Below are 13,522 nucleotides of genomic sequence, written 5' to 3' on the forward strand. Positions count from 1 at the left end.
ACATATAATAAACATAACTAGTGAAAATGTAGAGGAGAGAGAGTAAGCCGCGAAAGCAAAAACAAGCGGAGCAGCTAACTACCACAGAAACATGGAGCCAATATCTACTTCCACCAATCCTATCTCTTCTTTCCATATCTCTTTTATTATATCCTCTCCTATACTACAATTTAAACTTTTTCTATTTTCCAATCGTTGAAATTTATATTTATCTCTATTATTTTTTTATTTTCTTGGCATGGCGGTTTCATTTCTCACAATATCTTAGGCCACCAACAAACTCTTTAAGTAAAATAAAACTGAAAATAAAGCCATTTTCGCTTCGTCTGTGCCACACACACTCTCCTCTCTCTGCCTCAAGAACTTTTTTCAGGTTCGTTATTGTCTCTGCCAAATTGAAATTGCTCTTACGAGATTACCAATTACATTGATATATCACACTCTTATTCTCCTATAGATCTAACTAAAATTTGTTTCTTTGTAACCCACTGGGCGATGCAAATTTTGAAAAACTCTTGATTTCGAATGGTTCTGGTTTCAATGGGTTGGTCAAAGTTGGGTAGTGATAGATGACTTTGAAGCACACAAACTAGAAATAGTGAAATCAAAATTTTCAATACGCACAAGCTGATTATTGTGTCTGAATATCGATTCTGCAGAACAAGCTTTGGATTTCAATTCATTTGAATGTCATACTGATCCTGTTGTCCCAATTTGGTTCAGTCCCTTTGTTGTAACTGAGAAACAATCATGTATTTCTAGTTTTCACTAATGAAATTTATGTTGCTGAGCCAAAAAGAAACAAAACAAAACAAAAAAATATAATGAGATTGTGTTTGTTATGATATCTGAAGTGTTGGCTTTGTTAACAGAAGACTACGGGTTAAAATTAGACAAGAGTCAAGAGTTTTGTTCCTGGTTGATGAATTAAGCAAAAGAGTGTCGTATATACATGGGATGATGGCTACAGCAGCTGTTATAGGACTCAACGCAGGGAAAAGACTGTTGAGTTCATCATTTTACTACTCAGACGTCACCGAAAAGTTTCTATCTGTAAATGATCATTGTTCATCTCAGTACCATATTGCTTCAACAAGAAGTGGGATAACTGCAAAGAAGACGCCATCATCATCGTCGAACTACAGTCCGAGTTTACCCTCATCAAGCCGTCACACACAATCTGCCAAGGCTCTGAAAGAGACTGTGGACGTTGTTGCTTCTTCTGTTCAGCCATGGTTACCTCCTGGATCTGATAAAGAAATGGAAGGTGAAAGCTATGAAGATGATCTTGGCCATTCTGTTGAAGCACTCTTACTGTTACAGAAGTCTATGTTGGAAAAACAATGGAATCTTTCATTTGAGAAGGCGGCAACAAGTGAATCCCCAAGCAAGAAGAGGATGACACGGAAGAAGAATCCCGTCACCTGTTCAGGGATTTCAGCTCGGCAAAGGAGGATCGGTGCTAAGAAGAAAACTAATATGAGTCATGTTAAAGTAGTTTCAGAAGTTAGTAGTGGAAAACAGGTTAAATCAGTGATCAATTCAGAGTTGTTCCAAAACAATCGTGTGAAGGGTTATGTGAGGGGGGTAGTGAGTGAAGATGTGCTTAGTCACGCTGAAGTCGTGCGTTTGTCCAAGAAAATCAAATCTGGCCTTCGTCTAGATGATCATAAGTCAAGGTAAAAATTTTACATACTACACAAACATAAAGTGGGCTGAAATTATTTATAATACAAGACTAAATCATTGTCTGGTGAAACATTAGATTGAAGGATAGATTAGGCTGTGAGCCTTCTGATGAACAGCTTGCAATATCCTTGAAGATATCTCGGGGCGAGCTGCAGGCATGGTTGATGGAATGTCATCTAGCGAGAGAGAAGTTGGCTATGAGCAATGTGCGTTTGGTTATGTCTATTGCCCAGCGTTATGATAATATGGGAGCAGAAATGTCTGATCTTGTTCAGGTACTTTTCAAATCTTTGCGCATTCTTTGTTAGCTTTTTATGAACATTTTTATAAGAAAGAACTTTGTCTCTTACTATGAAGGGTGGTCTTATCGGACTTTTGCGGGGAATAGAGAAATTTGATTCTTCCAAGGGTTTCAGAATTTCAACTTATGTATATTGGTGGATTAGACAGGTGAGGATATCGCTTCACCTCAGATGTTTGTTGTTTTGTGCTTGCCAATATGGTTAGAAAGCAAAAGATGACATCTAATTCTCTTTGTTTCAAATTCCTATAAGGGTGTGTCAAGAGCATTAGTGGACAACTCAAGAACCTTGAGGTTACCTACTCACCTGCACGAAAGGCTCGGTCTAATCAGAAATGCAAAGCTTAGACTTCAAGAGAAAGGAATCACACCCTCCATTGATGTAAGCATATTATTAACATTTGAACAATTCTGGTTTCTCCTGTCTACATGTTGTATGCTTATATTGATTGTTGTTATTTCCAGAGGATTGCAGAGTCTCTAAACATGTCGCAGAAGAAAGTTAGAAATGCAACAGAGGTAAGAAAACTAAATTTAATTCATGTTTTTCAAGGACCAATGCGTATTTGTGCTCATGCTCTTCCCTTCTAAAAATGCAGGCTGTAAGCAAAATATTTTCCCTAGACAGAGATGCATTTCCTTCTTTGAATGGTCTCCCTGGAGAAACTCATCACAGTGTAAGTCTCTTTTTTCAATTTAACCTTCCATGTTTCTCTGCAGACTCTCCTGTCCAGTATATAACATTTGGATGGGTAATTTTCATTATTTCCAGTACATTGCGGATAATCGTTTGGAGAACAATCCGTGGCATGGGTATGATGAGTGGGCACTCAAGGTAAAAATAGAAAGCAAAAGTCATGAGTGAATGTGATTCCACATTTATGTATTCATTAAAGCTGTTTTACATACTGAATTTGACCATGTTGATGATATAATTGCAGGACGAAGTAAGCAAGCTTATAAGTGCAACACTCGGAGAAAGGGAAAGGGAGATCATTCGGTTATACTATGGTCTAGACAAAGAATGTCTCACATGGGAAGACATTAGCAAACGGTATGTATTCAATCTTAAGCCACTTTTTGACCCATTGTCGCATCATCATCGACCATAGATCTTTTAAACTGTCTTCTTGACAAATCTACAGGATAGGATTATCGAGAGAGAGGGTAAGACAGGTGGGACTCGTGGCGCTGGAGAAACTAAAACACGCAGCGAGGAAGAGGAAAATGGAGGCAATGATCCTCAAGAACTGATTTTGTTTTTGTACATTTTTATTACATCAGAGCCATAGAGAGCGGTTGTGAGTGTTGTATATATACAGGGAACAAAAGGGGAAGACTCTCTTTATCTATCTTCCTTGCTTCTTTATGTAAACGGAGTTAAGAAACAAGACAGTGATGTAATATTGGCTTAAATTCCTCATCTCTCTGTTTATTCAGTCCTCATGACCGTTTCTCGGTCTCTATTTCCAAACATCTTATGCATATTTAAAAAATTCTGTTTGGAAACAAATATAAATGTAACCCAGTTTGATGCAATATTAATTAAAATACATTTTATTGGGTATTTATATTTAATAAAGCACTTTACACCGGTTTTAGCGAGTGAGATGAAGGAACTATTGCAGGCTTATGAAGATGTTTTTTCCAAAGACAATCCAAAAGAGTTGCCACCAATTCGAGGCATAGAGCATCAAATAGACTTTGTGCCGGGAGCAACAATACCTAATCGACCTGCGTATAATTGACCTGCGTATAGAACCAATCCGGTGGAAACCAAAAAGCTTCAAAGACAAGTGAATGATCGCATGGAAAAGGGTCATATCAGAGAGAGCACAAGCCCGTGTACCGTTCCTGTGCTACTTATACCCAAGAAAGATGGAAGCTGGTGCATGTGTGTTGATTGTAGAGCAATCAAAAACAGAACGGTTAAGTATCGACACCCCATTTCCAGATTAGATGATATGCTTGATGAATTGCATGGTTCTAGTATTTTTTCTAAAGATAGTTTAAAAAGTGGCTATCATCAGATTAGAATGAAAGAAAGGGATGAATGAAAAACTGCATTTAAGACTAAGAATGGCCTATATGAGTGGTTAGTTATGCCTTTTGAGTTGACAAATGCACCTAGTACATTCATGTGGTTGATGAACCATGTTCTTAGAGCTTTCATAGGTTTTTTTTGTTCGTATACTTTGATAATATACTAGTCTATTGTAAGAACCTAGACGAGCATGTAATGCATTTAAGATCCATTCTAGACGTGCTTATAAAGGAGAGATTGTTTACTAATTTCAAGAAATACACGTTTTGCACAGATAATCTTGTGTTTCTAGGTTTTGTTGTGAGTGCAGATGGTATCAAAATAGATGAGGAGAAAGTCAAAGCCATCAAAGACTGGCAAACTCCTAAGACCGCTGGGGATGTGAGGAGTTTTCACGGTCTTACAGGATTTTACAGAAGATTTGTCAAAGACTTTAGCACTATAGCTGCTCCCTTTACCGAGATCATTAAGAAAGATGTGGGATTCAAATGGGAACATAAGCAAGAGGAACCATTCCAAGCTCTAAAGGATAAACTTACTCACGCACCTCTATTAGTCTAATCTGATTTTCGTAAAACATTTGAAATTGAGTGTGATGCTTCTGGTGTAGGAATCGGTGCTGTTTTAATGCTGAATAAGAAGCCTATAGCATTCTTCAGTGAGAAACTCGGAGGAGATACACAAAACTACCCCACCTAGGAAAAAGAACTCTATGTGTTGGTGCGAGCTCTTCAAACATGGGAACATTATCTATGGCCTAAGGAATTTGTCATTCACACAGATCATGAGTCGCTCAAACACCTAAAGGGCCAGCAAAAGCCCAACAAGAGACACACAAAATGGGTTGAGTTCATTGAGACCTTTCCTTATGTCATCAGATATAAACACGGTAAAGAAAATGTTGTTGCCGATGCCTTACTCTATACTTTAGATGCAAAACTTTTAGGGTTTGAACAGCTTACGTACATGTATGCATCTGATTCGGATTTGAAAAAAGTGTATCAATCTTGTGAGAAATTTTCTAAGGACCACTACTTTAAACAAGATGGGTATCTCTTTTATGGCAACCGACTATGTATTCCTAACTGTTCTATCCGAGATTTATTAGTCAGGGAAGCACATGGTGGTGGAATAATGGGGCATTTTGGTGTTGCTAAGACAATGAAAGTGATGCAAGATCATTTCTACTGGCCACATATGAAGAAAGACGTGGAAAGAAAATGCCAAAGGTGTGCCACTTGCAAACAGGCCAAGTCTAAAGTCCAGCCACACGGTTTGTATACACCTTTACCCATTCCTGATCATCCTTGGATTGATATATCTATGGCATTTGTTCTCGGTTTACCAAGAACCAAAACAGGTAAGGATTATATCTTTGTAGTTGTAGATAGATTCTCTAAGATGGCCCATTTCTTAGCTTGCAATAAAACCGATGATGCATCTCATGTAGCTAATCTTTTCTTTAAGGAAATTGTCCGTTTTGATACAAGCACCAAGCTGACAAGGACTTGTGGAATCTCAGAAGCGAAGCTTTGATTGATGGCCAAAGGGGTGATTCAAATGAATGAGCAACTCTAAACAAATGAATCGATGAAAACGGTGAAGTGACAAGGTGGATCGATTTGCACCACACAAGTTGTGTAAGACTTGTGATAAAACACGAGGACTTGATCTAGGAGGTACTGGTCTTGACTAGAGCAAGGTTGTAAACAAATTTCTCTCGAAAACAAGTTTGAAGCAAGTTCTTATTTTATTAATATCAAAGGTGAAAAGTTACAAGGTGATGCGTGTCAACTGCGTGAGGGAACAAGTTTTACCCTTAACAAAAAAAAATGGAAAGCCGCAAGTGCACAGCTAATCAGTTGTAGTATTTAGGGATCGAAACCACAGAGATTGTGTGCCTGGTATTCTTCTACGGTTTCTAACTTTATGTCTAGACTAGATTGGTTTTAGAGGTTGGTTGTTTTTCACGGATTAAACTAAAACAAAAGAAAGCAAATAAATCTATCCTAAGGAACAAGTAGAAAAATCGAATGGAAAGGAAATAAAGCAAGCAAAATATCGAACTAAAGCAATTGAAATGCAGATCTAAATAAGCAAGTAAAAATCGATTGGTTTGTAAATTATGGCTAAAAACGCTGAGCTTTTGGGAACTCTACAGGGATCATAATCGGTTTTAACACTAGGGTAGATAGATTGGGATTGACGGATATTGATATATAGGGTACTAGAGCTAGAGTACGGCGGTATGACTACGTCACTGTTGTGATCATAACCAACTATTTCTCGCAACCCTGACCAGTAGGTTTCCACTCTGGCCCTGGAAGGGAGAGAACGCAAGAGCTGCACAAGACTCGTCAATACTCACGATCTCGCTGCAGGTAGGTTTCCACTCCTACGGAAAAATCGCCTGTTTCATTCTAGGGCTGATACTTAGTGAAAACTTTCGCAACACTAACTATCTAGATCAGATACTAGGTGATCAATCAAGCATACATGCAATAAGAACGAAAATAAACAGAGAACAAAGTTATAATCCCATATCTATAAACCTAGATGTCTTAATCGATTATGAGAGCCCCTTTCGGGAACCCTAAGCCCAACTCGGGATCTACTAAGACATAGCTGAGGTCGACATCATCATTGGTTTTAATAAAAGTAATCAAAAACAGTAAAGAAAAGAGATGAAAGAAAGTTTCTCTATTGAAGAACTCGGACTTGAACAATCTTCTACAAAAATCGCATAAAACGGCTAAAGGAAAAGGGTTTCTGTAAAGTATGAAGGGTGGTGTCTAAAAACGACCTAAATGACAAGTATTTATAGTCTTTAATACTCCATGGTCTCTAGGGTTCCGGAATTGAGGCTGAGAATGACCTTGTGCTTCAGAAATATGGGCTTTAGTTCAGAGTTGGCCGGCCGCGGTCGGGAATGACGTGACCGTGGGAAATAGGTGGCTGACCGCGGTCGGGAGGCTTGTGACCGCAGGGAATGGGCTGGTGGCCGCGATCGCGTGACTTGCTGGCCGTCTTCGAGTGGCTCCGGGGCTAATGGAATATCTTGAGATCCAACCGTTGGAATATCTCCAAACCAAGTGCATTTGAAAGCTGGTTGATTCTTCTATATGTTGTTCGATTTTGAGGGTGATCAGACGGTGAGAAGGTCTTTGTTTCTCCATGAGAGTTCTGACGGTCTGCATTTATCCAAAAGAGTCTTTTTGTTCAAATTTGTGCCTCTTTATCCCAAATTACCTGAAAAGTCTTTTAAAATCCGAAAACATAGAAATCCTTTAAAAACCTTTGAAAATGGAGTAAAAACACCTGTAAAAGACATTAAGTGATCCATAAAAATGGTCAAAATCTGGTGTTATCAACTCCCCCAGACTTAGTCTTTTGTTTGTCCTCAAACAAAGCAAAGGCTAAATCTCGGCGAGAGGTTTGAAAACGCAGGAACTAAACAAAATCTCAGAGACCAAACTTCTAGACTAATATCAGTATGCATCATTCAGGAATAGCCTAGAAAATTCTCACTAGCGATACAGGCATAACTAGTCCATTAATCCGTCATGCGGAAATCTATGCACTAAGATCTAACTTCCAGTCAACTAGCTCTTAACATTCATTATAAATCTCGGTGGTTCTCATCAAAGAAAGTCTAGGCAAGGCAATCTAGGCTAGGTGTCAAAAAGGGTTATTCTAGGGGTAAGGCTTAAAGTGTTTATGGGTTACCTGAAGATCTGGAGGATGCAAGATATTATGCAAAACCGCAAGAGAGAGTGAAGCTGTTGGTATCCACAGTTTTCAGTCACTTGCCATAGATTCCTGCTCTTCTTCCTGAGGTTCTCTCCTAACTCCCCTAGACTTAGATTTTTGTAAATCTTTCAAAAACATAGCTCTATAAACGCTTAGTAGTTGCTTCTTGCTCCACAAATTTCGACAATCTAGGACTCATTAGGCTTTTTGTTTCCCTCTCTCTTTTCATTCGTTTTTTTTTTTTTTTTTTTGAAAGAGAGGGAACACCTTTAGATATAGAGTCATAGAGAGCACGAAATTACCAGTTAAGATCTGTCTTGTAAAGCTTTATGAGGATTCTGATACTCTTCCTTCCCAATTCCATTCAGTCTCCTTTGTGAGCAACTGAAAACTGCGTCGCTCCTCTTCTTTCCGATGTTTTTGCACATATATGCTGATATAAACTAAAGAGAGAATGCATGAGGATTGAAAACAAGGGTTTTGGGTTTAGGGTATGGTACCAGATAAAGATGAACTGGTCATCTAGGACGTTAAAGAGTGGTAAAAGTGAGGGTGAAAGACGTCCTAGATGTGTATGTCGATGCCTGCCTAAAATCAATGATGAGAAAATTAGATATCAATATTAAGGTCAAGTAAAATGAGCTAGTATATCCTGTCAGAAAGAATCTCCATGAATAGAAGTCCTCTGGTGGGAGTTCGTAGTGCAAGTACTCTAGCTACCGCCTAGTCTAGTGCTAACCACAAATGAGCTATCATGGATAGTGTAGAAGCGTGCAGGTCTAAATCATCATAGTTTTGTGTCAAACATTCCTGAAAAATACTTAATGTCGAATAGGTTACATATTAAAATTTAAAAAGTGCTTGAAATTTGAAAGCAAAAGCAAGAAAATGATTAGTACGGATAGACATCCTCCCCTATACTTAAATCACACTATCCACAGTGTGAAAAAGTTGGTGAGAAGATGGTGAATAAAAGTGAAATAAAATAAGATAAAAGAAAAGAAAATGATGATAGAACCGTGATGGCAGTGAAGTGCTGATCAATCACTCATCCTCCGATGTGTCTGCTTCGAACTGGTGCTGCTCCTGTAGGAAAGTGACAACGCGCTCAGAGCGTCGTCCCTGTCTCTCAACTCTGCACTCCAGATCAGAATGTGTGTTCGATGATGTCGATGATGAGGTGTGGCCGGTCGAAACAGATGGCTGAAAATGAGCACGGGCTGCAGCTGCATCACGCTTTGCTTGGCCACTATGTATTGGCCAATGGTGAATGGTAGACGAGGTACAGATGGCAGAAACTCATCGGGTTCCGGAGTCCATCGCGGGCGTCCTCCATTACACAATCTTGGTACTGATGCTGAAGGCAAGCAGACTCGGTGCTCCTCAGTGCCAGTGTAATACTTGTAACCAAACCTGTCTGGATCGAAAGCGGCACGAGAGATAGTGTGATCACGAGAGAGATAAAGTAGGTCATACCAGACATCAGGAAGTTGATCATCACATGAGAAGTCGAATCCTACGGCTTGTAGTATCGCTGTAATAGCGCTCCTGTAAGCTGGAGTAGCGTCCTCGCAACCATGTAAATCATGCTTCACCTTCACCATGTTCTGTGCTATGATCCAGGCAAAGCAGGCAAGTCGTGAGTCGTCCATAAATGGCATCTGAAGCGTAATGAGCTCGGTCTTCAAAACACATCCCATGTTGGCTCTAGAGAAAATCGTGTGTGCTAAAAGTTTGTGCACAACTCTCACTGTAGGATGAGTAAAAAGGGCTGACTTGGATCTCCCGCTATCATAGACTCCATGACCCATCTCTCTCCACAAGTTAAAATCGGGTTCATCTTCAAGGTAAATGCCATCGGTGTATGGAAGCTTAAGAGCCTCACAAAGTGCAGAAATGGTGAGCGAGTAAGGCTGTCCAAGGATAGAGAATGACAAGATGCCATCGGATGCTCTGGGGTTCCTCCTCTTAGTGTGGTGGAGTGTAATAGTTGCTAAGAACTCGCGGACTAGCTCAGGATAAGTTGGAAGGTTCAGCTCCATGTATTGGCTTAGCTTAAGTGCATCGATGTACCAGATTACGTCTTCTCTTATTCCAAGCATCTCAAGTGTATGATAATCAATGCAAGGCGTGGATTTGATGTTCAGCTTCTTGAAACGTCTTGCATAGTCCACTCTCGGGTTTATCTCCTTGCCAACGTATCGAATCTGTGGTGGCTTGGGAGTTGCTCGCCTTTCTCTTGAGTGCTGGAGCAGTCTCATCACGTAGTTTCTTCTTCTCGGTCTGGCTTGGTTCAGCATGTACTCTCCAAAAGTAACATCATCGGGAATGTCCTCAGAGCTATCACCAGTGCGACGGCTTCTTCGGGATCTAGTTTGTGCCATTTTCCTACAAGACGAGATGATTCTTGGAAAAAGAGTGAATATGGATGCTGATTTTAACACATTAACGATCAGTTATACCAATCCTAGTATAAAGAGATTAATTAAAACCATGAGCAAGCAGAATTGACATTGAATCAAAGAAATCGAGTAGTTCATGACCGGATTTGGATTTTTGATGTTCTCAACATAGAAATCTTCTAAAAATTGGTTTTAGTGAGCAATTTCCATGTCAAATCTATAGGTTACCCAATACTAATCACTAATCACACAAGACTTAATCAAATTCATCAATTTTGCTGGTCCATATTCGACTTTAATAAAGCATGTGAAATCCAAATTTCAAAAATCTCAATTCCTCTTAAGCTAGGTGTTAAAATCGATTTTTAGATAACCTAGAAGGATAATCTATTGCTCTTAAGCTATTTCCACCATCAATAAACCGAGATTTGGGCCTTTTAAGAAAACCCTAAGTTCTAAAATCAATTAAAAAATGGCGAGTTTGAGCTTCATACCTTGCTGGAAAGAGAGATTTGATGGCAGAATTGAAATCAGCTTTGAAAAAGAGTGAGGTTTGGGCCAAGAATCTCTTAAAAAGCTTAAGAATTGAAAATGGTGTTCTATCTTCTAAATCTCCAAGTCTTTTGGAAGAGAAGAGAAAAAGGAGATTTGATCCAAAAAGTGCATTTTCTTTCATTAAAAAGCGTTTTTGTAGCAAAAACGGTAAATTTTCGGGAATTCATAAGTTTACGGGAACTTACCTTTCTTGTCTTGCACGCAACAAAACTTACAGAAAATCTTAACGGGCTTTGCCGGGAATACTCCTGATATGATCGTGACCAGCTCAGAGGAGGAGGAACCAGAGGTAGCTGGCTGGATTACTCGTTCCATAGCTAGAGAGATGGCTAAGGAGGCTCACGCACTCATAGCTGCAGAGGACATCGATCACCAGGAGGCTGGAGCTCACATCTTCAACATCTCTATCTTGAAGAATGAAGAACCCGGTAACAATGACTAGGTAACTTAGGTGATGATTCTGTACTCTTTTCCTTGGTGAAGATTTTGGAAGGCAAGGAGGTTCTTCTCCAAGGTTTTTAACGAGGCAGAAATCATTGCTACGTCGAGTTACTTAGAAGTTGTTACTAATGGGTAATAATGTGCAAAGTCACAATGACTTGTGCACTAGTTGTTTTAGGCGCACCACTTAGGATTTAGAAGGGACGCTTCGCTGTTTTATTTTTTAATCAAACTTCGTGTTGTTTTTATTTCAGACTTCATGTAGTTTTGTATTAGGGCTGCGATTTCTCTCTAACTCTATTTAAGAGAGAAAATCGCCTAAGTATTATTCAGTGAAGAATTTTGATCAAACTTTTAACGTGTTCTTCTCTCTTTTGATTTCTGAGAACTAAAAAAACTCTGAAATTCGAATCTCTTAAAAACTAATCTGTTTACAAGAGATTCTCCTATCTCATCATCTCCATTCCATCGATATCATCTCATCACAGCACGTCCACCCTCTCAACTCACTCTATCTGCCGCGCCACCATCATCATCTTCGGCTTGATCCATCGAACCGATCACCACCACCACCACATCGCCTCATCGATTCCTTCTATCCATCTTATCGCTGCATCTGTTCCCCTTTGCTTCAGAGTTAATCACCTAGGATCGTATCACATGGTATCAGAGCCAACTCTGAACCAAAGGCTGAGCGAAACTCTAACCCTAATCTCTGTGCTTGAATTTTCGTTTTAAAACCTAGACTAGCTAGTGTCGATTGCTGCTTTCAACGTCCTGAATTGTTGTTAGTTCGAGTTTTATTGTGTCGCAACTAGGGTTTAGGTCGATCTCGAATTCGTTAGGTTTGTCAAGAGTTTATCCATTGTTTTCGTGTTCGTTTAGGATTGTCAAGAGTTTCGTGTCTTCGTCTTCGATTAGGTCTGTTCATAGTCTCGTGTTTTTCGTCATCGCTTAGGTCTGTTAGAGTTTTCGTGTTTAGTTTTCGTCTAGGTAGATCTCGTTTTAGTTAGGATTTGTTAAGATTTTGTGTATTTTCGTTTTTTTCGTTAAGTTAGAGTTTTCGTTAAAAAAAAAAAAAAAAAAAAAAGAACAAACTATCACTCTCGCGATGAAAGACTCTTAAACCCTTAACCGAGTGGTTCAGACATTTCTACAAACACTTTTGATGCGAGATATGTCTCAGATCTGAACCTCAAGTGATGTGCTTGGATCCAGCCTAGAGATCTCGTCGGTTAAGGAATGAAACATGCAAGACTAGACACCTAAACTCATTAATCTACCTTGAAAGCACCCTAATCTACCTATCTAAAGCCGCTTAAACGACTACTCACAGATCATAACGAGCTCACTAAGTCCTTTGCAAGACGTGTAGCTAGTCATGATAAGGAGTTTTGATGCTGGATGATAAAAGAAATAAAGAGAGAACAAGATTCTGATGCAAAACCGAGATATCGGATTAGATTAATCAAGTTTCACAAAAGAGGCAAGTTCTTAAAGCTAAAAACAGATAAGAGATAAGATGATTAGGTTTTTGGTCCTAAATTGTATTTATAGCAAAAGGGAAAGTGTCGCGGGTCAGCCCGGAACAAACCGGGTACTGAACCGCTTCCTTGGGTTGATGGGTGAGTGCCACGGTGTGTCGGAAAGTGAAGCCGAGGTCTTCATGCCGAGGTGTGCACGTGAGTCAGGATCCGGATGAAGATCTCGTGAAGAACACGTCAAGAACATGCATGAACCCTAGTCTTTGATCCATCCTCACGTGTGTGTTCTTGAGCCCTTCTGTTCTTGATTCTGGGTTCGTGACAAGGGACCTTGGGATAAAATGTCGAGGGGTCATGATGTCGAGGTGCTTGGGAGAACACAGTCCGGCATGCATGCCGAGGTCATTACACCGAGGTGTACTTTCAACACTTAGTCGATTCCAGCTTCAGTTCTTACGTATGCATGCCTCGATCTAATCATGCCAAGGCTTTGACACGAGGTCTGGTCCAGAATACTTCCAAAATATGAGCCTCGACTTGAGTGATGCCAAGGTAAAGATACCGAGGCTTGTAAAAACACTTAGCGCGTATCGCAACTCTTTTAGGCTTGTATCGACCATGTCACCTTCCGGAAGCAGTAACTTTCAGCACACGACTCCAATTGCTCTGGGACCAGTTCCACAGTCAAGATGACTCAATAAGCTCGAACTTTGGTGAAGAAACCATCGGAGCTTGGGGAGTGGAAGGCTTCCTGGATTTAACATCTTTGCGCCGCATTGAAATCACCGGAAAATAGACTTTTAGACCGATGTGAACTCCGGAGACCCTATCTTCCAAACCTTTGCTCCGAATTGAG

At 39.8% G+C, this 13,522-nt stretch overlaps 1 protein-coding gene across 2 annotated transcripts; it reads left to right on the forward strand.

The window, feature by feature from the left end:
• Positions 1 to 214: 214 nt before the first annotated feature.
• On the forward strand, positions 215 to 3,464 carry LOC18013843 (RNA polymerase sigma factor sigA). 2 transcript variants are annotated; one of them, XM_006419099.2, is made up of 10 exons: positions 215 to 373; positions 873 to 1,679; positions 1,766 to 1,964; positions 2,047 to 2,139; positions 2,244 to 2,372; positions 2,456 to 2,509; positions 2,590 to 2,667; positions 2,763 to 2,825; positions 2,932 to 3,044; positions 3,136 to 3,464. In XM_006419099.2, exons 2-10 carry the CDS (start codon positions 958 to 960, stop codon positions 3,242 to 3,244), a joined length of 1,560 nt encoding a protein of 519 aa, XP_006419162.1. In that variant the 5' UTR covers positions 215 to 373; positions 873 to 957; the 3' UTR covers positions 3,245 to 3,464. The 2 variants fall into 2 exon arrangements, with proteins under 2 accessions (XP_006419162.1, XP_024009504.1); XM_024153736.1 differs by having other exon boundaries at positions 3,141 to 3,429.
• Positions 3,465 to 13,522: the final 10,058 nt, after the last annotated feature.

This window comes from Eutrema salsugineum, unplaced genomic scaffold (assembly GCF_000478725.1).
Source record: "Eutrema salsugineum unplaced genomic scaffold, Eutsalg1_0 scaffold_4, whole genome shotgun sequence".
NCBI lineage: Eukaryota > Viridiplantae > Streptophyta > Magnoliopsida > Brassicales > Brassicaceae > Eutrema > Eutrema salsugineum.

Excerpts from the sequence above, each read along its gene's own strand:
- LOC18013843 (XM_024153736.1), top strand. The coding sequence starts at position 958 with ATGATGGCTACAGCAGCTGTTATAGGACTCAACGCAGGGAAAAGACTG. Across the intron at positions 1,680-1,765 it reads CTAGATGATCATAAGTCAAG|ATTGAAGGATAGATTAGGCT; the intron begins GTAAAAATTTTA and ends GTGAAACATTAG. Across the intron at positions 1,965-2,046 it reads AAATGTCTGATCTTGTTCAG|GGTGGTCTTATCGGACTTTT; the intron begins GTACTTTTCAAA and ends CTTACTATGAAG.